Source organism: Schistocerca nitens, chromosome 7 (assembly GCF_023898315.1).
Source record: "Schistocerca nitens isolate TAMUIC-IGC-003100 chromosome 7, iqSchNite1.1, whole genome shotgun sequence".
NCBI classification, from domain to species: Eukaryota; Metazoa; Arthropoda; class Insecta; order Orthoptera; family Acrididae; genus Schistocerca; species Schistocerca nitens.
In genome coordinates, this window is record NC_064620.1 from 344,617,698 (window position 1) to 344,643,899 (window position 26,202).

Genomic DNA, 26,202 nt, shown 5'->3' on the forward strand with positions numbered 1-26,202 from the left:
TTGATGGCCAAATGCCCTTCTTGAAGCCACCAATGCCCCAAGAAGAATTTCCCTATCCTCATCTATCTGTGTCCAGTCTAGATCTAATGTTTAAATGTTGCAACGTTGTCAAATTGTTTGCATAAAGTGTAACCTAGACAGAAAGTGGTTACCAGGCCAGTATTTACCTAGTTGGATGTGGTAAATCGCCTAAAAACGAAATCCAGTCTGGCTGACTCACCAGCCCTCGTTATTATTCCCGGACATGGATTCGATCCAAGGCTGGTTTGTGTCCTCATGTCACAACGGCAGAGCGTTTTAGCGCACTCAGCTACTTTTTTCCTCATTTTGTTCGTTGAATTTGTTCGGTGTGGATTTCCCAGGACACCCGTTGAAGTTCAGTGTTGAGCTGTTGACTCAGTTTCTTCATTACAGAGGGCAGCTAACCCTCTGACCGAGCACACTGAGCTACTGTGCCGGCTGCTCATGCAGGTAGATAACGTTAGCAAAATCTTCGAAATTCTGAAGGCAGCACATACTACCCTCCACTACCTAGTTAACTACTCGTCGATGCTTCAGCATGTGGCTTATTAGCCTTTCCTTCCTTTCAGTCATGTTATGCCACATAACTCCTTCCTCTGCAATCTGATTTAATGTATTTCCATTAGGGCAAGGAAACCTAAACATGATACAAAATCACAAAATTCGTGTGTATCTTTGAAAGAAAAAGAGTAACTGTAAAGAAAAAATGTAGATGTTAGTGAGTATAAGCTGATTTGAAACGGCACTCTAACTTTTTATGGTTACAAATGTAGACTAGAAACAATAAAGACAGTATATTATTTTCCGGACTGAAATTCTTAAATATGATACGGCTTGTCGAAAATATGATACACATGGAGTATTGTTATATACTGTACATTGTAGATAAAATATTATGGTCTTAAAAATGAGATCGAGGCCACACAAAAAAATTAAATATGTATAACTGGTGGGCTTTCTCTGAGATGGGGGGGGGGCGGAGGGGGAGAGATATTTCTAAGAAATTTGTGGCCTGAAACGTAAGTTGGAGAGAACTATTGAAATTCCTTACTTATTTTTCCTATTTTTAATTGTATAAAGTCAACTAACAATGTGTAGGAACTATTTATAATTATACTTAATGTAGTGAAGTTAATACAAAAATAAGTGATGCGCAAAGAGAATCACTATCTTACTTTCTTCATGAACATCAACAGGTCTGCACAAAGCAAATTCCTCGTTACATATATTCCAGACCTGTAGCAACTTGAGGTATAGGCAACATTCCTATCACATCTCTCTTATTAATAACAGAAATGTCTCTTTCGTTTAATCTGTAGCGTATCGACGGTATTCGGTCAGAAAGTATGCCAGAGTGAAGTGAGTTGCAACATAGCCAGCCGCAGGCACGCAAAAGTGTTATGCGTTGCGAAGCGAAACACAGTCCTCAGGCGGTGCGAAGCAGAACCAGCTGGCTGTAGTATAGCAACAGCCAATGCTGCAATACGCTAATGGAAGGACAGAAGCTTTTTCTCACTTGCCACCACAGAAGTGTTTAGAGCAAGTGCCTAAGCCCCAAATGAACATAGTCTGGAGCGTATAAGCACTCAGTTAGTGGTGTACTAAAATATCCTCATCTCAGGATCACAGTCTGCACAACGAGCCTATGGCACCTGGTATGACATCCACTGTTTGACCACGGGACAGGGCAGTCTGCCCTGTGTCACGAAAGCAGCCGCCACTAGAGCAGAGAACTGCTCGCTCGCTGAAGTCATGCCACCCTCATGGAACGGTCAGCTGCACTGCTGCAGTGTCTTCACGGTCACAGCCAGATGGTGGTATTCGAGTGACGCCATGCTTGGCCCCGCTCTTTGCACTGTCAGCGATGCTGGACGTCTGTTGTTTCACATGAGAGGCAACTGGACACCGTCACCAAGCTGTTCCTGGTCTACTACAGCCGAGGGCTAGAAAGAAGAAGTTAATTAAACAAATCTACTGTTGTCCTGACATCTCATTTGACTCTCCATGGGTGACAATCCCTGGATCATCAAACTACCTGAAAGACTCTTTCGTTTATTTACACAGAATGTAGAGGCATAATTTCTAGCTCATTTTCCAGTGTTTTGTTTGAGGTGCAGATATATCTGTAGCTGTATGAATTCTTCCTTTATCCGATAAATTTAGCCAAGATGTAATCTCTTCCACCAACATACGATGGATTTGTCGATACAATAGGATCTACTGTCGGTTGTCCAAAGAGATCGACAACATCCACACTACCGCCGCTCATCAAAGAGATGTCTGAATCTTTTTTGTGGGCTTGCAACAGCTGTGCTCACAGGTATAGCCTTCTGACTCTCCTGCGTTTGGCCTACTCCTTTTCCGATTGGAGGGTTTCCTTTTCCAGCAGTGAAATTACTAAAAATTTTGAAAACATGATCAGCGATCTTTTAAAATTAAAATTTAAAGATTAAAAACAGTCTTGATCGCAACGTTTTACTTTTTATTTCTTTTTTTATTGGAATCGTAACCGGTCACTCCAATAAAAATAAAAAGTTGCAATCAAGACTGTTTTTAATCTTTAAATTTTAATTAAAATTAGTGCTGGAAATTTCGTCTCTAGCGGCTGGATTGCTGTCGTATGGTATGGGTGGCAACCCATGGGACACTACTGTGAGGCTGGGGGCTGTGACATAAGCGACAATCACTTTTGGGCATGGAGCGTATCATATTAAGCATTATATTGACTGCTTAATAATTATCTCAATACAATAAATACGACAATAATGAATAATTCAACAAATAGCGCGAAGTTAGTTTTCTGTGCATGTAACACGAATTTGGCGGGTACAGAGTCAATACTTGCATAAGTGTGACGAACGTTGTAGAGCTGCGTGCACATTTATTTTCATTCTGAAAGTGCTGTTTGTCAAAATAATTCTTATTGCCAAATTGAAGCTGCTAAGAGAAAAAATTATGACAAACTATTTCTAACAGTAGGAATATTTATGATAGGTATGGTTGTCTTACGAATAGACTGGAGCATCATTTTTTGGAAAGTTTTGCCTGTATCAGTTACAGAACACACTACCCTTCTTATCCAGTTTATGCGTCAGGTCTGTATCATTTATTGTCCACGTTTCAATAGCGTAGGCCCTTCAGTATCATAAATGATGTATTAATAGTAGGCAGACTTTCAGGGAAGAAATATTTAGATACAATGATGTTTGATAAATCAATTTTTGGGCTAGGCGTCACTGTAGAAGGTGTTTTTATATCACATATTTTGTATATATGAATATAAGGAAATTTTGTTTGTTCTGTCCATCAGAACACATGGAAAGCGTTCAAAGGGAAAACAATTAAATCTAATCTGCAGACAGATTTAATTCCAAGTCCCAATAAAATATTTCTTATTGGGTGAAATATGATAGTGTGAACTGGAGGAAAACACAGAAAGTATTACGGCTTCAATCTCGTGTTTTTGAGTTATTGCTATTGCGCTCGTATGACACATGATGTCAAAAGCTAGGAACATCCACTGGGAAGAAGAGCAGATGAGAGGGCTCTACAGTGGACAGCTACTACTTTTATATAATGTATTCTAAATGCTGATTGAGGAGATGACATGCACATGCACTAGACAGAATCAACGGATGCCACACCGCATATAGATAATTTGATTCTACGTACAGTACCTTCTGAAGAAGACAGCTTTAAAAGTGTGAAAACCATGGTCGATGTAATAATTCTGTATTTTGCAACTCATTGGTTGTTACTTTCAAACCATTGTAGCTAAGTAAGATCTACCATATCGTATTGGACGGAAGATGATCTGCAGCACGGTCTCGCGGTTCTAGGCGCGCAGTCCGGAACCGTGCGACTGCTACGGTCGCAGCTTCGAATCCTGCCTCGGGCATGGATGTGTGTGATGTCCTTAGGTTAGTTAGATTTAAGTAGTTCTAAGTTTTAGGGGACTAATGACCACAGCAGTTGAGTCCCATAGTGCTCAGAGCCATTTGAACCATTTTAGCCATCTGCAGCACAGAGACCCTGTACTGACCGACCAACAGATATATGTGGCTGGGGATGATGGCGCAGATGCATCGTATTGTGCTTCAGCGAGAAACACACGTAGTTATTTCTGTATATGGTGGACATGAAAAACTGAGCAATAAGTATAATCTAATAGTCATCCTGTACATTGACGAACGAAGCAGTGAAGGAAATAAAAGATAAGTTCAGAAGTGACATTAAAATTCAGTGTAAAAAGACATGACTGATGGTGTGCTATTCTCGGTTGAAATGGCGAAGAATTATGATACCTGTTGAATGGAATGTACTATGAAACGAGCGTGGCATATGGTTTGGGAACAAGCTAAAGAAAAACAAAAATAATGAGAGTTAACACTTACGAGATTAGTGATAAACTAAACAATAAAATCGGGAACCACTTAGGAGAAAAAAGTGGAGGAATTCTCTTTACTCGCAAGCAAAATAATACATGCCGAGCAGAGCATGGATGACATAAAAAGCAGACTAGCACAGGCAAAGAAGGCATTTGTTCCTAAAATAAATCAACTAGTATCAAACATAGGCCTCAATTGGACGAATAAAGTTCTGGTTATGTAAGGCTGGATCACACCATTGTATGGGAGTGAATCATAACCTATGGAAAAATCGGAAAATAGGAGTGTCGAAGCGTTTGATGTTTGGTGTTATAAAATAGTTAAGTGCAGTGATAAGATAAGAATGGTCCTTCTCAGAATAGGCAAGGAAAGGAATACAGCCGACCGCGGTGGCCACGCGGTTCTAGGCGCTGCAGTCCGGAACCGCGCGACTGCTACGGTCGCAAGTTCGAATCCTGCCTCGGGCATGGATGTGTGTCATGTCCTTAGGTTCGTTAGGTTTAAGTAGTTCTAAGTTCTAGGGGACTGATGACCTCAGATGTTAAGTCAATTTGAACCAAGGAAAGGAAACATTAAATACACCGACTAGAAGAAAATGGCTCTGAGCACTATGGGACTTAACACCTGAGGTCATCAGTCCCATAGATCTTAGACCTATTTAAACCTAACTAACATAAGGACATCACACACATCCATACCCGAGGCAGGATTCGAACCTGCGGTCGTACGGTTCCTGACTTAAGTGCCTAGAACCGGTCTGCCTCACCGGCCGGCCTAAGACTAGAAGAAGAAGTCTGATAATGAGACATATAGATAAGAGACCCACTGTAGGCAAAATCCCTAGGGCAAGACAGTGGAATATAATAAATTATCGACGACATTGAATGTAAGTGCTACTCTACTGTGACAAGGTCCACACAGGGAAGGAAGCTGTGCCAGACCACATGAAACCAGACAGAAGACTTGCAACTCAAAAGTTTTGTGGCAGTGTAGCTTCTGGAACGAAGAGTTCATTGTTCTAGCGCGCCAAGGTAACTGATAAGACTTCGGGGAACCCTCGTCCCGTCTGACACATGATGATTTCACGCATCTTAGGCCATTGCCATTGCAAGTGAATGTCACGCATCCACTTCACTAGTTCTGGGACAGATAATGGCATTACATCCTTCAGGGGCATAGGAATCAAGTTCCTCTCCCCTCCCTACTTTGTTTTTATTCGAATTGTATGAGAATCGTCGTTAAAGGTCTGTACACCGCAGTGAAAGGAACACAGTTGTTTGGGATCTGGTAGTAGGTACTTATTTCATAAATAATGAGAAAAATTTTAATATCAGGTTAATTAACAATAATTTTTCTCAGCCCCCTCGTCTCCTCCTTTTATTACTTTTTCATTCCTATTCCAGACCCCATAGTGAGAGGACGTAGCAGGGCTATACCTCTTAGAAAGTGGCTAGTAATATTACTATGATTGTTGACATAAGGCACTTTGGCATAACACTATGTGACTGACATGAATTAGACCATGATATTTTCTGTAAGCACTTCCACCTCCCAGTGCTATACAGGGTGAGTCACCTAACGTTACCGCTGGATATATTTCGTAAACCACATCAAATACTGACGAACCGATTCCACAGACCGAACGTGAGGAGAGGGGCTACTGTAATTGTTTAATACAAACCATACAAAAATGCACGGAAGTATGTTTTTTTAACACGAACCTACGTTTTTTTTAAATGGAACCCCGTTAGTTTTGTTAGCACATCTGAACATATAAACAAATACGTAATCAGTGCCGTTTGTTGCATTGTAAAATGTTAATTACATCCGGAGATATTGTAACCTAAAGTTGACAATTACACTAGGCCCTCTCCTCACGTTCGGTCTGAGGAATCGGTTGGTCAGTATTTGATGTGGTTTACGAAATATATCCAGCGGTAACGTTAGGTGACTCACCCTGTATACTACAATTTTTCCAAAATTTCCAATTTTCCAAAAATACCCAAGCTTCCATTCTAAGATATTCTAAAACAATTTCCGCAGTGATAAAATCTAATCGCAACTGTTCAATGAGTTTCGTACCCATCATCTTCATGTGAAGTACACGTTTTAAATGTGTGCTACATAGTCCAGAATATAGATCTATGACTCCAAAACTTCACTCAGCATGCCTGCACTCATAATATCCGAGTACCAGTATCATCAAGCAAACTTAAAGACTGTAGGGGGACATAGTATAAGATGGACGGAACTGGGAAGCTAGAACAGGCAGCTGACTAACTTCTTAAGTAAAGAAGAAGACAGAAGAAGAAAAAGTTTTAAGTGAACCACCTAAGAATTCATGCTCGAGTGTGTTGTCTTCCACCAGCATCACATATTAACCGTGGTGGGGCTATGTCAAGATATTGGCAGTCGCCTGGGTGAGACATAATGTACGCTGGGAGAGACATCTCACAGTAAAAAGACAGTGATGCTTATGTTTTAATAAATATATGCTTCAATAAATATACGCTGCTAAATTTCCTCCATAAGTAGGTATTTTGGAGATGTAGAGATTTAGTATTCGTACAAAACAGAATCAGATTGACTGTTGTAATATGCAAGTATGATTGCTGATCTCAGATTGCAGATCACATTCATCAAAATCGTTACAATGTGTTGGGGCCCTGTATTATGTTTTGCTTTAGGATGTTATTCTCCACAATACCATAAACTATATTTATTAACAAGTTATCATTTTTTACCACAAACAGCCTTATTCCATAGGTCTCAGGAAAGAAGATCAATGTGTCAAACAGATTTAAACTGCACCGTATTAAACAAAACTGGAAAATGGAGGACAGAACTAAAAATTGAGTATATGGTGAAAATAACTGCCATAACGGAAGGATGTAGACTGCTATCTATGCTAAGCAATCTATAATTAGAGTTGCAGCTACAAGGCCTATTTGATCATTGCTCTGGAATGCTATTAATCCATCTTTCCTTATACTCGCGCCATTAAGAAATGTATCATTAAAACTACAGCCTTTGTGAATTTAATTCATCACACAATTTGTTTAAGTAACTGTACTGAGTGGTCTATTACCACCTAATTACGCCTGAGAATATGTGGCATACTGGACATTCCATAGGTCCTAAGAAAAAAGCACTATAAACTGTTATTGTTCCTACAAACACTGTTATTTCACACATCTTAACTTATATAGCATGTATAGGAGGAGAAATGCAGTAGTATTCTATTACACTATTGCTGGAAACAGTAATTACCATAAAATAACTAGGAATAAGCATGTGTAGTAATCTAAACTGGAACAAGTACATAAAGAAAAAGTAGGTGCCTTGCTGAGCTAAATCTTAAGGAAACGTAATTCATCAACGAAGGAAGTGGTTTACAAAACGCTATTTGATGACTGCTACAGAGACTGGGTCTAAATAAATGTAACATGTTGTGCATACATAGGAGAAGAAATCCAGTATTCTATTAAACGACTGCTGAGAACAGTAACTACCGTAAAACAGGAGAAAGCATACAGAGCGATCTAATTCAACAGCAGCTCCCTGGCACAGACGAATCTTAAGAAAATATATTCCATTCAAGAAAGAGGTGGCTAAGAAAACCGATAATCCAGAACTCGTGTTATTTGGTTGGTTGTGGCTGACCTGTGAAGCAGGAACATCAATATACACTGTCCGGTTATGTTAACGAAACCACCTGTCAAGAGTCTGAACAACCATGTTTGGCAGTATGGACCAACGCAAGACGTACAGGAAGAGAGTCAATGGCATTGTGGAAAATACCGACAGGGATGTGGAGCCATGCCAACTTCAGTGCCATGGGCAGCTGTGCTAGGTTTCTCAGTTGAGGACCCATGGAATGAACAACATGGTCGAGGTGGCCCCACACATTCTCGATTAGGTTTGAATATGTTGAATTTGGTGACCAGGGGAGTATGACAAACTCATAATGGTGCTCTTCATACCGTGCTTGTAAACTGCAAGATGTGTGACAAATTGCATTGTTATAAGTAAACACACTGTATGTAGGGGTGTACATCTTCCCCAAGGACAGATGCAAACATGTTTGTGTTAATATATTGTGCATTTCAGAACGGCGAGATCGCCTAGGCGGTGCTATGGAAACGTTCCGCAAACTGTGACGCTGTTCTCCCAGCCTGGACCCTTCTTATGACTGTTGCAGTGTTTTTTCCATCTGACTGACGGAGTATAAAACGTGATTCTTCTGAAAAGGCCGTTTGTCGCCACTCACTGGACGTCTAGTTGCGGTGTTTCCGCGGAAATTCCAGCCTTCATCGCTGATGGACAGCAATTAGCGTGGGTGCATACACCAGGTACCTGCTGTGGAGGCACATACACAGTAATATTCGCTGAACGGTCGTTGAGGAATCACTGTTGGTATCCCCTTAGTCAGCTACTCAACAATTGTACGCTTATTCGCTCCGTAATTGTGGCTCGCCCCTGTCGTCCATGGCCCACAGTTCACCAAAGTTTTATGGCCCCACTTTTGGATAGGACCATTTTGCTGTGCGTAGTATACTTTAGCCCCAATGGCTCGCGAAGAATTCGCAAACTTAGCTGTTTAGGAAACGCTTCCACCCTTGGTCAAAATGCCAATGATCATGTCCTTTTGAATGACAGACAAATTATTCCGTTTCTACATCACGACAACAACTACATTGTTCTCCATGTCCCCTTGACATGCTTTATGTACCCTCCACTGCTAGTGCTGCTACCTGCCATCTGTGAGTGATTATTGTACGTTGATGTGGTTGGACTGTGTAAATAATACAGCGGTTAGTGCAGGAAGCTCATATATCTGGTGTAGCGATCACAGGAATAATACAAAAGGGATCATGGCACGTACAGAAGCAAAAAGATAATCATTTTTTCCTCGACCAGTACTTGTGTGGTTCAAAATGGTTCAAACGGCTCTGAGCACTACGGTACTTAACATCTTAGGTCATCTATCCCCCAGGAACTTAGAACTACATAAACCTAACTAACCTAAGGACATCACACACATCCACGTCCGAGGCAGGATTCGGACCTGCGACCGCAGCGGTCGCGCGGTTCCAGACTGTAGCGCCTAGAACCGCTCGGCCACAACGGCCAGCCCACTTTCCTTTTTCCCCTCTCCCTTCTCAGTTTATCACAGCTGTGGATCCCTCCATCTGAGCTCAGATGGATAGAGCGTCTGCCATATAAGCAGGAGATCCCGGGTTCGAGTCCCGGTCGGGGCACGCATTTTCAGCTGTCCACATCGAGGTATATCAACAACACCTGTCGGCAGCCGAGGTTTTCAGTTAGTTATCATTTATTCCAGGGAAAAGCTGCACGGTCAACAACAGCAACTGCTCTTTCGAGAACAAGCTACTGTTTTCGTATATATAGTTAAAGGCTACCCAGCCATTGACCTTCGTCCGTGCGAGTGCGCACAGGTTGCCCAAACTCTTACGTGAATCGCCAAAGCGTGCGCGAGTAATGAGTGGTTGGGCAAATGTCTATTAGGTACAATACATATGTAGAATTGTGGGCAGTTGGGAATGTCTCACGGGAAGCTTGCAAGGGATAAGTCCCTGCAGTCGCGCTATTCATCTGTGTCCTCGGTGGCTCAGACGGATAGAGGGTCTCCCATGTAAGCAGGGGATCCCGGGTTCGAGTCCCGGTCGGGGCACACATTTTCAGGTATATCAACAACACCTGTCGGCAGCCGAGGTTTTCAGTTAGTTATTATTTATTCCAGGGAAAAGCTGCACGGTCAACAACAGTAACTGTTCTTTCGAGAACAAGTTACTGTCTTCGTATATATAATTAGTGGTTACTCCTAAAATATACTCGAACCGAATGCAGAAATCAAAATATTACAGTTCAGGTGAGTTTTGAACTCACGAACATCCAGGTTACAGTCTAGTATCATAACCACTGCACCACGGTGTCTGTGCTACCCAGAATTTTCTGAGACAATATTAAGTAAGACAAGTGAAATAACGTACTGGGGCATTGGTTTATAGTAATTAAGATAGGGGTGAAAGAAATTCCAACGGTAAGCTAACTGCATAATAAATTATAGGTGACATATGCTACTATATTTTAGCCCATAGAATAACACCCCCTTTGAATTTTCTGTTATTTTTACACCACTCAGCTGACCTACAGGAGTGGGGCAGAGAGGATATAAAAGGATAGAGGGTTCAGGCTGCAGCTCGCAAGGCGTCAGATGGGTAGAAATCTGGACGTAAATAAATAAATGTTTAGAGCATTGGTGTACAGTTTGTTTACATTAGCGTCATAAATTACACTTCCATAAAGATAACTTAAGACACCATGAGCATGGTTTGTTACAAAAGGGCCAAGATCAAGTGACGTCTTTATTTATAAAGGGGCCACAGCGAAGTGATTTGTGTACATTAGAGTCTTAAATTAGACTAGCATAAACATAGCAGAGATACCACTGTTTACAAAAGGAGGTAAGGCCCCTTTGTCCCATCTGCCTCTGAGGTAGGAAAATTTCAGGTCACTGGGTTCATATCCCCACTGCCCCACTATTGTTATATGTTCCTAGTTGGCCAATACGAAGATAAAAATATCTGAACTTAGGTTTTTTGTAGAAAAACCTCTTTAGTCAATAAAAGTCTGCTTTCTATAGGGATTTGCCTATTTATCGATTGTGTGTTATATAGTTTCCATTACTTTACCGTATGACAGAATCTGGTAATTGTGACTACTTCTATGATCTGTGAGTTAGTTACATAAGCAAGCGATCTTATTTTTTAAGGACCTGAGGGTTCTACACCATCCCTTACCTTTGTGTTGACCCACGGGAAGAACATTCCAGCTGTAAATAGGGCCAGGGATGGTCCATTGGTCATTGAACTAAGAGACATGGACATCTGAAAGATAAGTACCCAAAAATAAGACAAATGTATTACACACAATATATATATATTGTGAATCTGAAAATCAGCTTCATAAGTGCATATAATCGTAATATTTTTTAAACACAGTGTTGAGTCACATATAACACTTTGGCTTCCTTGTTTTCCACTGAGAGTGTTTAAGCCCAAAATCGCGTCTTTAACTTAGTCTCACAGTGTAAAAGTATTAAAACAATACTTGTGACATTCAAAAGTATGACTTATGTATTTAGATACGATCACCTCTTATATAGTGAACCGAAAATTCTTGATATGATACGTCTATTTCCGGTTTTTTATTATAAGTAGGCTGTTTATGAGTGTAGGTGAAACTGGAAACATATGTAGCATTAAAAATTTGATGAACAGTTATGAAGAAAATACGAAGAAAGGAAACGTTTTGCACTGCATTTTAGGAGACAGAATCACTCCTGCTGATGTGTGATCTGAGGCTTTTCCGGCCTGTATGCTGCTTCTATGGTCTCGGGTGTACTGCCAGATACGATCGTCGAAATTCCGTCATATTTCGGCGGACAACCAATCTTCCATCATAAGGTGATGCTAACAGAATAAAGCGTCTTCCGCGGGCTCCAGATACTTACACCTGCCGGTTCAGAGTTCAGGTCTCGTTAGTCCTGCGCCGTGCTCGGTGGCGATGAACGAGTGCGGCTACAACGGTGGAGGGGAGAGTCTCAGTTGCCTTCCGCCCGCCGTCCCTATCGCATCTCACGTCTAGGTGTCACGTTTTGTTTTGATGGAAGACGAAGGATGACGAAACAGAGTGGTTTGGAGAGGCTTTTGAGAATGCTACTGCGACACTACAGTAATATCTCAATACATAGTTTGTCACGACATTTACTAAACCAAATCTAAATGAGGAAGACCCTTTTATCACAGTCAGTCATACACTCCTGGAAATTGAAATAAGAACACCGTGAATTCATTGTCCCAGGAAGGGGAAACTTTATTGACACATTCCTGGGGTCAGATACATCACATGATCACACTGACAGAACCACAGGCACATAGACACAGGCAACAGAGCATGCACAATGTCGGCACTAGTACAGTGTATATCCACCTTTCGCAGCAATGCAGGCTGCTATTCTCCCATGGAGACGATCGTAGAGGTGCTGGATGTAGTCCTGTGGAACGGCTTGCCATGCCATTTCCACCTGGCGCCTCAGTTGGACCAGCGTTCGTGCTGGACGTGCAGACCGCGTGAGACGACGCTTCATCCAGTCCCAAACATGCTCAATGGGGGACAGATCCGGAGATCTTGCTGGCCAGGGTAGTTGACTTACACCTTCTAGAGCACGTTGGGTGGCACGGGATACATGCGGACGTGCATTGTCCTGTTGGAACAGCAAGTTCCCTTGCCGGTCTAGGAATGGTAGAACGATGGGTTCGATGACGGTTTGGATGTACCGTGCACTATTCAGTGTCCCCTCGACGATCACCAGTGGTGTACGGCCAGTGAAGGAGATCGCTCCCCACACCATGATGCCGGGTGTTGGCCCTGTGTGCCTCGGTCGTATGCAGTCCTGATTGTGGCGCTCACCTGCACGGCGCCAAACACGCATACGACCATCATTGGCACCAAGGCAGAAGCGACTCTCATCGCTGAAGACGACACGTCTCCATTCGTCCCTCCATTCACGCCTGTCGCGACACCACTGGAGGCGGGCTGCACGATGTTGGGGCGTGAGCGGAAGACGGCCTAACGGTGTGCGGGACTGTAGCCCAGCTTCATGGAGACGGTTGCGAATGGTCCTCGCCGATACCCCAGGAGCAACAGTGTCCCTAATTTTCTGGGAAGTGGCGGTGCGGTCCCCTACGGCACTGCGTAGGATCCTACGGTCTTGGCGTGCATCCGTGCGTCGCTGCGGTCCGGTCCCAGGTCGACGGGCACGTGCACCTTCCGCCGACCACTGGCGACAACATCGATGTACTGTGGAGACCTCACGCCCCACGTGTTGAGCAATTCGGCGGTACGTCCACCCGGCCTCCCGCATGCCCACTATACGCCCTCGCTCAAAGTCCGTCAACTGCACATACGGTTCACGTCCACGCTGTCGCGGCATGCTACCAGTGTTAAAGACTGCGATGGAGCTCCGTATGCCACGGCAAACTGGCTGACACTGACGGCGGCGGTGCACAAATGCTGCGCAGCTAGCGCCATTCGACGGCCAACACCGCGGTTCCTGGTGTGTCCGCTGTGCCGTGCGTGTGATCATTGCTTGTACAGCCCTCTCGCAGTGTCCGGAGCAAGTATGGTGGGTCTGACACACCGGTGTCAATGTGTTCTTTTTTCCATTTCCAGGTGTGTATATGGGAGCCAGTCTAAACTTACTAACCACAACAACGATAGCGGAATGTGATTATAACATAAAGAAGTACAATATTTTAAAAATTCAAGAATCTATTTCGTTGTTTTATTCAGTTCAAACTGCCGTTTCCTTAATCAGGATTAAACTTTAAATCAATTTCTTAAGTAAAATTAAGCACACGTCATTAACAAGTGTCAACATCATGGACGGCATAACTAAACTGCGTTACACAGTTGAAATACGATAGCCTTCCAAATTTCATTTTTTATTCCACCAGCTTTTGGAATTCTTTGTGTTGATTGAGCCGATATCTTGAAATCTATTGGTTTTTATCGTGGGTGTGATAGTGACTGTGAGCATCGAGCTGTTAACACCCATCTCATTTAATTTCTTGTCTAACAGTCTAGCTGCGTCTTTCCTTAATTAATGAATTGTACATATCCACAGAAGACATGGGTGATCCACGGAAGGGGCAGTCTGGAACGTCATTTTCAGGCATCATCCATGTCCTTAGGGATGAGGCGACTTCTAAGGAGGGCCCACCCCAGTGGACTGCAGTGACCCGGACACGTCAGCAGCTAAACTCTGTCGGCAACGCCGCTTCGTCATTGTGGTGCCGGACAGTTGCGTGTGATACCAGGTCTCCAGAATTGCGAGTTAATATGACGGGGGTTACTTTGTAAAAAGGGTAGTTCGGGAACAACGCTGTGCGTTCAGTCAATGCGAAGATAATTCTTTAGCCTTCTTGCCAAGGTCTCCCAAGGAAACTGGAGAAAGCCCTTGCAGCAAAAGATGTCGCCGATTCACGAGGGAAAGTTATGTGGCAGTTAATACTAATCCTTTCTTTCTCCCTTTTCGTGGGGAAAGGAATAGCGCCGGCCAGACGAAAAACGACGCAAACAAGAAATTTCTCTCTCTCAAATTGGGGAAGCACCTCATTGCGTAGCTTAAACAATACACTACTGGCCATTAAAATTGCTACACCAAGAAGAAATGCAGATGATAAAAGGGTATTCATTGGACAAATATATTATACTAGAACTGACATGTAATTACATTTTCACGCATTTGGGTGCATAGATCCTGAGAGATCAGTACCCAAAACAACCACCTCTGGCCGTAATAACGACCTTGGTACGCCTGGGCATTGAGTCAAACAGAGCTTGGATGGCGTGTACAGGTACAGCTGCCCGTGCAGCTAAAACACGATACCACAGTTCATAAAGAGTAGTGACTGGCGTATTGTGACGAGCCAGTTGCTCGGCCACCATTGACCAGACGTTTTCAATTGGTGAGAGATCTGGAGAATGTGCTGGCCAGGGCAACAGTCGAACATTTTCTGTATCCAGAAAGATCCGTACAGGAACTGCAACATGCAGTCGTGCATTATCCTGCTGAAATGTAGGGTTTCGCAGCAATCGAATGAAGGGTAGAGCCGCGGATCGTAACACATCTGTAATGTAACGTCCACTGTTCAAAGTGCCGTCAATGCGAACAAGAGGTGACCGAGACGTGTAACCAATGGCACCCCATACCATCACGCCGAGTGATACGCCAGTATGGCGATGACGAATACACGCTTCCAATGTGCGTTCACCACGATGTCGCCAAACACGGATGCGACCATCATGATGCTGTAAGCAGAATCTGGATTGAAACTTCCTGGCAGATTAAAACTGTGTGCCGGACCGAGACTCGAACTCTTGGTCTTTTGGCCATGGTCTGCTCCATGAGTGAGCAGGTTACATATTTGCAGTGTCAGTATTCGGAATACTCTGGGTCTTGCTATTTCTATTAACTCTGTCTGCAATAAGATGCTGATTTGCAGGTCAGTTATATAAATAAAGTCTCTTGGGGATCAAACACTGGAGATGTCAATTGTTCGCGAGAAATAATATGTGGATTCTGTTAGGATGTCAAGATGTTCTGTACAGTGTTCAATAAGGGTTATTGTTTTCTGTTCAACCGTAAGTTCTGTTGTGTGAATTTCTAGGACCTTTGGGCCCTGCTGTGTCGTCTTGCTTTGCTGCTTTCTCCGGAGTAATCAAGGTTCAAAAATATGTATATTTTACTTGATGTATGTATCAATTATTCTGTTCTATTGCAGAAACGTTTATGTATTCAAATGAGGACAGTTTCTAATAATCCATTTCATGTTAAGTAAGAGTAAATCAGTTTATGTGTGACTGTGGATGTGACTGCTTGACAAAGAAGAGTCATTAGTAGAGATGAGGCGAATTCTAAGTGAAGTCTTCGCCAAGGGCGGGGGGGGGGGGGGGGGGGTTAGTGGCCGGACCAAGTCAGCAGGTAGCCTCTGTAGACAGTGCTTCCTTGTCACTGTGGTGTCGTGCCGTTAGAATTGCGAGATGGTCTCCAGTAAGGAAAAGCGTCATCAAATTATCATACAAGTTGGAGGGAGCTCTCAAAGTGGTCTCAGGACTACTTTATCCGACATTTTGGAACAGCAGTCTGTTGGCACAAAATAACATTCAGTACATGGTGTATTGGATGCTATAGAGGCACATGTAATATCGTTATTGCTAAACTTGTAGTCTTGGCGGTAACCAGACAAAAAACATTAGGAGAAAGGGGGGGGGGGTATTTTATGTGACAGGGAACATGACAAATAGCTGTATCTTGTCATTTTCTAAATAAATATGTTCCTGAAGGATTCTGCACCCTAGTTACTGTTGATACAATTCGTTGGGCAGCATAAACAAGCCATCAGTTGATGGTGAGGTAGGGCAGTGAAATGACATAACTTTTGTCACCGTTTCTTCTAATTTTTCTATTGTGATTTTTAAGAGGCAAGACTATCTGTGTAATCTGTTATTAAACGCCCGTATAATAGGAACAATTTTCATATATTTCCACACCCAATGATAACTGAATAGACTGCATTTTATACTAATTTTTTAACGTATTTAGTAAACAAATGCACAGTGGGATAATACGGCTGGCAACGGACAAGAATGTCACAAAACACCACAGTATTGTGTATTATACTGTTGTTAATGTAGTAATAGTTGTAGAGCCACAAACAGAGTAAAGCAATGGTGCACAATTCTGTCAGTTACACGGTACAACGAGGGGTTGAAAGTTAAAGAACAGACGATCAAAGAAAATGAGAAGATCGAAACGCAACAAATAATTAGCCATAGGAGAGCAGGTCCTGCTAAGACAGAACGAGAAAATATGAATTTTTGTCATCTGAATGCCGGCCGGTGTGGCCAAGCGGTTCTAGGCGCTACAGTTTGGAACCGCGCGACCGCTACTGTCGTGGTTCGAATCCCGCCTTGGGCATGGATGTATGTGATGTCCTTCGGTTGGTTAGGTTTAAGTAGTTCTAAGTTCTAGGGGACTAATGACCTCAGATGTTAAGTCCCATAGTGCTCAGAGCCATTTGAACCATTTTGTCATCTGAATCTCGATCAGAGGTACCCTTAATCATCTCACATGACGACAGTGAACTAGATGATATTGATGCAGATTCGAAACATGGATGATACAGTCTACATAATTATATATGTGATTCGTGTGTCGTATAAAAATTAGTCATTCATAAGTCATACTATCATAGCACTGAGTTATGGACACGTGGATGAAAGCTTAGGAAAAAATTCCATGATTTTAATAATACAATGAATAGTTAATAATAAAATTCCCTTAATTACACCAAATGCCAGCCATTCTCGCCCCACGGCTCAGAGTCTCCCAAGTACTACCAGCTTCTACCCGTTCAGAACTAAGCAGTCCAACGTTTCGGAAAAAGTTCATCAAATAGCATGTACCTGGTTCAAGTTAAAGACATATTAAGTTATAATTCATGTTTTTCATTGCGTATAAAGTTTAATATTGTTATGCACATATACACGTATTCTACGTTAATCGTTATTGACTCTGGAAACTAGACAAGTTACCTGTAGAACAGCAGAGCCAAGTCTGTCCACCACGAAAACCAGCGCCGTGCAGATGGATCCCAAGACCACCACCACGGCCTTCATCAGGATGTCTGCCTGGCGCTCAGACAGCTGCCGTCGCGGGAAGAACGTCTTAAAGAAGTCCTCAAACACCACGGCCGCCATTGAGTTGAGCGCCGTAGACATTGAGCTGTGCAGCAGAAACCGACAAGCTGTCGTGAGATGCCTCTGATGCAGAAAGTGTCTTCTCATTTTGTTACAATGATAAGAAAACGAGCTGCTCATTAGCGTTGCTGTTGTATGGCATATATTATATTTTTCTTGGGTTCTCCTTCATTTTGGTTCTATTCCATTTTTAAAAAGATGTCTGGGCTTATTAACGAGAAAGTGCGCCCCCGGGCATTCAAAATCGGAAAATCCAGAGAGGAAGCAAACCCATTACCTTCGCAAAATATTACTTCTGCATAACAAATGCATTTGTTTTCTAATGTAGGTATGCTGTTTACGTCCGTCTCAAGTGAAAACGTTCTCAGTTAACAGATCACGTTGGTCGGATGACGTGACAGGTCAATGGCCTCAATACTGGTAGAGAGCTGGCAATGCGAGCGAGCTGACCAGCTCCTTTTGACAACCCAACCTGGACCAACCCCCCACAAGTCATACCAAATACAATGTCCTCGTCTTGAGCTCGTTTATGGGAGATAACCTCTTACAAGAGGAGGATTTGGCAAGAGGTTCATCTATCCTGTGCAAGCTTCTTCATCTCCCAGTACCTATTGCAACATACATCCTTCTGAATCTGTTTAGTGTATTGACCTCTTGGACCCCCTCTACAATTTTTACCCTTCGCGCTGCCCTCCAGTACTAAATTAGTGATCCCTTGATGCCTCAGAATATGTCCTACCAACCGATCCCTTCTTCTAGTCAAGTTGTGCCACAGATTTCTCTTCTCCCCAATTCTATTCAATACCTCCTCATTAGTTTTGTGATCTACCCATCTAATCTTCAGCATCCTTCTGTGGCACCACATTTCAAAAGCTTCTATTCTTTTTTTGTCTAAACTATTTATCGTCCACGTTTCACTTCCATACACGGCTACACTCCATACAAATACTTTCAGAAAAGACTTCCTGACACTTAAATATATACTCGATGTTAACAAGTTTCTCTTCTTCAGAAACGCTTTCCTTGCCATTGCCAGTCTACATTTTATATCCTCTCTACTTCGACCATCATCAGATATTTTGCTCCCCAAATAGCAAAACTCCTTTACTACTGTAAGTGTCTCATTTCGTAATCTAATTACCTCAGCATCACCTGAGTTAATTCGACTACTTTCCATTATCCTCGCTTTGCTTTTGTTGATGTTCATCTTATATGCTCCTTTTTAGACACTGTCCATTCCGTTCAACTGCTCTTCCAAGTCCTTTGCTGTCTCTGACAGAATTACTATGTCATCGGCGAACCTCAAAGTTTTTATTTCTTCTCCATGGATTTTAATACCTACTCCGAATTTTTCTTTTGTTTCCTTCACTGCTTGCTCAATATACAGATTGAATAACATCGAGGATAGGCTACAACCCTGTCTCACTCCCTTCCCAACCACTGCTTCCCGTTCATGCCCCTCGACTCTTATAGGTGCGATCTGGTTTATGTACAAATTGTAAATAGCCTTTCGCTCCCTGTATTTTACCCCTGCCACCTTCAGAATTTGAAAGAGAGTATTCCAGTCAACATTGCAAAAGCTTTCTCTAAATCTACAAATGCTAGAAACGGAGGTTTGCCTTTTCTTAATCTATTTTCTAAGATAAGTTGTATACATCGAAAGGCATAAAACCAAACATTTTCATTGATATAACATAGGGTAAAAAGTTAATAATGTTCAAGTTATTAACGTTTTCGTGGTTTTCATGCTGCGGCTAGGGTATCCGTCACTCTATGCGTCTAGATGAGCGAAGCCGGCGGTCGAGCGGTCGAGGCGTTGGGCTACCAAACCGCTGGTCCGTGTTCCATTCTTGATCGTGGTTTTTTTTCATTCGATGTATCTGATCATGTGAGTACCTTTCTTTGTTTTTGTCAATTAAAACATCGAGAGGTGTGATTAATAATCAAATAAGTATACATATTGTGCTGATAGTTATTATCTTCCTGATACATGACGCGCTACAATATGACTTTCGTAGATGATGATACTCAGCCAATGTGCACAGTGATACCACTGAAATGTACCTCTTTTTGTCGACCGTGTGAAGTTTACATCTTCGTACAAGTAAAGAATTTCGGCACACGACTTCAGAATCACACAGAATCACAGTAGAGCAGAGAATTATAATACAGGGAGGATTGTATCAAAATTCATACGTTCGCCCATAACCAGCTGTCTGCGCCTAAGATGTGCTTTTATGCACTTGGTTTGCATGTCAGATGGTATAATACAGATTTGTTTTTAACAATGTGAATCAGATATGTTTTCGACGAACAGTGTTCCAGAAAGCATTTCAGTGAGGCAAGATTTCATACGTGTGCTGGGCATGGTGCGGGAAACATTCATGTTTTGCATGTTTCTATGATCAGCTTCACCCCACTGACTGCGAGAAGCGCACGATTAGACGATCAGTTATAATTACCCAATGATATACTTTAGATGTACCGGGTGATCAACAAGTCAGTATAAATTTGAAAACTGAATAAATCACGGAATAATGTAGGTATAGAAGTACAAATTGATACACATGTTTGGAATGACATGGGGTTTTATTAGAAAAAAAAAGTTCAAAAAATGTCCGACAGGTGGCGATGGCGCTTCATCTGATCAGAACAGCAATAATTAGCACAACAAAGTAAGACAAAGCAGTAAATGCTCAATATGTCCACCATCATTCCTCAACAATAGCTGTAGTCGAGGAATAATGTTGTGAACAGCACTGTAAAGCATGTCCGGAGTTATGGTGAGGCATTGGCGTCGGATGTTGTCTTTCAGCATCCCTAGAGATGTCGGTAGATCACGATACACTTGCGACTTCAGGTAACCCCAAAGCCAATAATCGCACGGACTGGGGACCTGGGAGGCCAAGCATGACGAAAGTGGCGGTTGAGCACACGATCACCACCAAACGACGCTCGCAAGAGATCTTTCACGCGTCTAGTAATATGGGGTGGAGCGCCATCCTGCATAAACATCGTACGTTGCAGCAGGTGTTTATGATTCAGGCTGGGGATGATGCGATTCTGTAACATATCGGCGTACCTCTCACCCGTCACGGTAGCAGTTTTGCTGTCCAGCGCCATCTGTCGGACATTTTGTGAACTTTGTTTTTTTTTGTTCTAATAAAACCCCATGTCATTCCAAGCATGTGTGTCAATTTTTACCTCTCTATCTACATTATTCCGTGGTTTATTAAGTTTTCAAATTTATACTGACTTTTTGATCACTCGGTACTTTTGTACTATGTGTCATCATAAAAAACAACTGCCAATACATTATATATAGTCACGTGATTATTAATCACACTTCCCGATGTTTTACTTCGAAAAAAGGCAAAGAAAAGTATTTCGACAATCAGAATATTTTTAGACACACCTAAAAAAATACCAAATGAAAGAAAGAATACGATCAAAAATTGGACACAGACCAGCGGTTTGGTTGTCTAACGCTTCGATCGCTAGACCGCCAACGTCGCTCTGCTGATCGCGTAGAATGATGGATAGCCGAGCTACAGCACAAAACACAGAAAAGGATATTATTAGCTTTGGACTCCATACTATATTAATAAAAAATGAAAATACGATTTTCCGTCGTCAACATTAACCTATATTTTTTTGAAAAACTATACACTGTCTACCAAAACGCCAAAACCGTATGTCTATTTTCACTACCGATCGCCCTTGCAAAACGTTATCAAAATCGGTGACCCACAAGTCAGATCCTTCTCTTGTTAGCTCGAGTACTAGCCAGATAACCAACTGCCACTGGAGGTTCGTAAGTCAAAAGAAACGAGTTTTGCTTAAAAGCTGGCGTCATAGCACATGCTAATCCTCTATCATTAACGTTAAAGTCTGTAGTTGGGTTTTGATCAATCAAAGCCTGAAAAGACGGGTAAGATTCATGCATGAAATGGAGCACAAGTTACTTATGAAGGAGAGATGACCTTCTGAGCCGGCAGAGGCTATCGTGAAGACGCAAGAGTGCGGCGAACCTGATATTCAGTCATTCAGTAAGTCATCTACATGTGTACTTTCAGTATATATTTTATAAATAAAAGTATTTGAAAGTGAAAGAAAAATCTGCTTCTCATACAACGCAGACATTTTATACGTATTTCACTCACTGATTCACTGTAGAAATTAGTAGGCAGAGGTTTTATATGGAACTCTTGCTGAATATTATTTTCAGTCCGATGTTAGGGCTTAGTGTTTGACACGATAACATCAAATATGGGCACTTCTGGAAATGTGTGTGTTTTGACTGAAAATTTTTGCAAAAATTCCCTTTGTAGTTACCTTCTAGGTATTAAATGTATGAAATAATTCTCAACGGCGTTTTTATGGAAGAGATTACCTTATAAATACAGGTGCCATCTGTAGCAGTCTTGACAAAAAATTCAAACCACTTGGTCTGGAATTGCTTCCAATAAGGACCAGCCTAGAATTCAACGTTGAAGATCAAGAAACATTTGAATTAAAAATATTTGTTTGAATTTCTGTATTTTGATAATGATACTTCGAGAAGCACAGTCTTATGGCGTATGTTTCCCTGCTCCAGAGGCTTTTTGTCATTTATTACTTGTAAATGTTTATCTTCCGTGATGAGTTTATGTTTTCATGACACGAAGGAAATGCAGCTAGTGAAATCTGTATTTTCTTTATAACTACATAAGCAGGAGCATTATTCTGTGGCTATTCTGAATCCAATGCATCGTATTTGGATTTTAGTATTATTTTAAAATAAGTATACATATCAAGTTGACGTTCATGGTGTCTAGTGTGGTTTTACAATAACTGCTAAACTGTTTATGGTACACGTCTGTTATTCTGTCCCAATTAGTCTTCTCAATGAAAGCTCAGAATAAACTGATAAATGTTTATGGTAGACATCTCTTACTCTGTCCTTATCAGTCTTCTCAATGAATCTTCAAAGTGTTCAAAGCATTGAGATCCCAGACATTATCAAATTAGGATTGGACTTTAATAGGAAGTTCCTTAGTAGAAGTTCTTCGCTGTAGCATAAAAATGAAGGCATCATTGGTGCTCTACACATAGTTATTAAAATGACGGCAACAAGAATACTAAATTATTTCCAAACCATAAGAAACAGCAGCCGCGAGTGCTACGACTTGTACCTGAGTATCGTCACAAGTATCGAGAGCATAAAATGTGACTTTAGGAAAGCACATGAATGTTTAAAAGGTAATGTGATTTTCTCATGATATGTGTGTCATAGAAGTTGTAAAGAGTAGCTTTATATTTTATGTTATCATAGTTAATACAGTAGCATTAATTATTAAGTTGAAAGTAGAAGTTATTGGTTAATCAGCAAATTTTGTACAATATTTTATAGAAAAAAATAAACAATTTTTTATCCAATGTTCCCCACTTCAATTGTAGGAGCTGAGGGTTCCGTTACCACTCTCCTGTGAGCCCAAATTGCACACAACACATTTTTTGTGTCCTGCAACCAAAGTAGAGGGGAAAAGAAGAATTCAAACTTGATAAATTAGAACGGCCGTTGTGCTCATGTCACGTGTGGAGGGATAATGTGAACGTTACCAATCAGTGTAAAAACTTTGGGCTGTTTCTCGATGAATCAAGACTGGAACGCATGTGAAGAAGCCGAAGAACAGTGTCATCAGAAAGTCTGATCCATCCATATATCTCAAGCCAAATGAGTGCTAAAGACGTTCTATGCGACACTGCACTAGGAATAACTTAAGAAGTGAAAACGTTATTGCGCAATCCTGCAACAGAGGCAACAGAATTATAACCTCGAAAACATATAGTCCCATGGTTAATTGTTTGTTTGGTTCTAGGTACATGTCTGTAGTCGTGGTATACACTCAAGTTTCTGTCCACAGTACCGTAGTAAGCTGGCAGAGGAGACGAAATGATCCAATTCATTGATATCTGTAACACCATGTACTTATTCGTGTTCCGCAATTCTAGAGGATCAATGCCGCAAAAATTAATACGGATTTGATGGAAGTGTACTACAGCAGTGAAACATCATAGGAAACCTTAGACAGGTTGCGGAGAGGCTTCAAGTGTGGTGAAAGTCTGTATGACGAAAAACGCAGTGGCGGACCACCTCTCCGAAGAACCGCTAGTCCCAAGAGATGAGAAGGCTCTAGTGCTCGTAGTCAGACGATAGTGTAAAACGTGAAAACCAGTCACGGAGGAGTTTTCAAGACCTTGCACTAGTCTTTGAACATGACAAATATCGCCGCCCATTGGGTTCCGTAACTAATCACCCTCATTCGAATACTCTACCGAACATAAACAGTACCGGAAATATTACAACTGTGGTTGAGCAACCCAGATGACATCTTTACCCTCCTAATGACCGTGGACCAGTGTTGGATGTACCACTATCATCCCGAGAGAAAAGAGGAAAGCGAGCAGTGGAAACACGTGGATTCACCACTGCCGAAAAAGGTGCGAAAGCCCGAGTGTCTGCTTGGGAAGCTAAGTTAACTGCACTAGACCTCGTCATAACTCAGACACATCCTTAAGATCCAGTTCGGGTAAAAATGTTCGTAAAGCAATTAAAACGCTATCAAAGTTACGACTCTAGCATTGAACCTTAAGGAGGGGAATGAAAATTTTATTAATCAAAAGCATAAAATATGAATAATGGTGAGGCTATCTACGTTAATTGAAAAGCTAGTTAAATGAACTAATTGGTTTATTACAAAATTTGCGCCAAATTACAAAATTTACAATCCTAATAACATTCGAGTGATGTCGATCTACAAAATCGAGCACCTGAAATCATCATTGAAGCTAACGATTGACAAAATAAATGGAGAGGGTTGGAATCTTACTGCTCGTTACAAATTTAAAATGTGAACATTATTGATGCTCCCTACACATTGAATACGGTTGTTGAAAGACGGCTATAAAATGTTATGAGCGAGCCAATGGACCTGTCTGTTCTGATATGTTGAAATTGTTCTTATGAAAATTTAAGTACCGACTTCCCAACCTGCCAAAGCTTGCACCCTTGCGCAGCCTCATATTCATCGCCTTACGAGCACAGCACTGATGGAGACTGCAGTTGAAACAATAGCTAGTGCAACCCAAGTCGGAGTGTTCTGCCACAGCAATGAAGACAAAGTACTCTCTATCAGATCTGGATATGAAATCATACCTGGCCCAATGTCGAAGTCTTTTTCCTCGTATGTCAAGACTGTTAGCACGCACCCTCCCTCCAAAAACTACGAGAGTCCATCTCTTGTAAGTTAAAGGCGCTCATTATTGGTATGGCTGTCTACCGTTAAAGAAACTCCCGCCTATAAATGTAACATCTTGAGCGTCAATCAAAACCCTCTCTTCCTGTCTTTGTGTTTGCTACCTTATGTCTATCTGACGCCAGAGAGCAATTGACTAATGGTGGTCTTCTATTGAAAACAGCTAATGACAGGCTGCGAGAAAGATGCAGGACAGAATGTGAGGCTATTTCCCCGCTCACTTTCTTCCTCTCCAAACTCGCAACTTGTGTGGGCTGTATCAGAGGGGCACTTCCCTTTGATGTAGTGGTGCCGCTTGTCACCCACCGAGGTCCGTTTCCGTTCGGCAATTGCGGAATGTTACGTGTTCTCTCATCTTCCAATGCTGGACGCCAAGCTGGCGCGTCGTGCTAGAGCCTAGAGCTTTTGCGCTGCTGGTGAATGGCGAAGCCAGCGGTCACTGCAATGCAACGCAGCTAATTCCGTAGTGGCAGTCTCCCGGAAGAATGCCGGTGGAGGGAGGGGGGGGGCGTGGTCGCTATTCTCCTCCCCAGACCAGCGAGGCCCTTTCTTGTTACCTGTCCTCAACACACACCGCGAGGCGTGAAGTGTCCTCCGTAGGAAGTAATCAAGTAAACAGCTCACGTGTAAACAAACATGTTTATTTGAATAGAGAGAAACGCAGTTCAACTTAGTAATGAAAAATCTTGGGAATCATGAAACAAACCGAACTCGTTTGGTTAGGCACAGTTTCTCAAACTTCGGAAGGTGAAAACAAATTTTTACAATTCTTATCTGACTTAGTGTGATAATGGGGAAAACAAAGTGCTGTACCAAGCCTTGACCCTAAAAGATAGAAAAACAACACTGATCATAAGTTCTTAACACTCTTCAGAAAAACACCGTCGGAGTAACGTTCTTCTGTCACTTAGAAAAATAACTAAGCCTGTTCAAAGTTCACAACACATTTAGGATAATGACAAAGTCCCATATAAATTCTAAATCTGACAACAATATCCGGTAGGGAATAGTTGGAGTCCAAGTTTAAAAGAAGGATATTCTATGTCCGGCGAGGCCGAACAACAGGCACGCACAGAAATATTACAAAATCAAGAATCGGTCTTCCTGTCGGCGCCGCGTTTTCTGCAGAGAGACGAGGCTGAAGG

General features: G+C 42.0%; 1 protein-coding gene across 2 annotated transcripts in view; it reads right to left on the reverse strand.

Moving 5' to 3' along the window:
- The window catches only part of LOC126194805 (sodium-coupled monocarboxylate transporter 1-like), a 196,175-nt gene that overhangs the window by 54,465 nt on the left and 115,508 nt on the right, over nt 1–26,202 (reverse strand). For both annotated transcript variants that reach the window (XM_049933119.1, XM_049933118.1), the window contains exons 11-12: nt 17,595–17,784; nt 11,234–11,320 (exon numbers count right to left, since the gene is read on the reverse strand). In XM_049933119.1, coding sequence (XP_049789076.1) covers nt 11,234–11,320; nt 17,595–17,784 — 277 coding nt within the window. The remainder of the gene's footprint in view (nt 1–11,233; nt 11,321–17,594; nt 17,785–26,202) is intronic.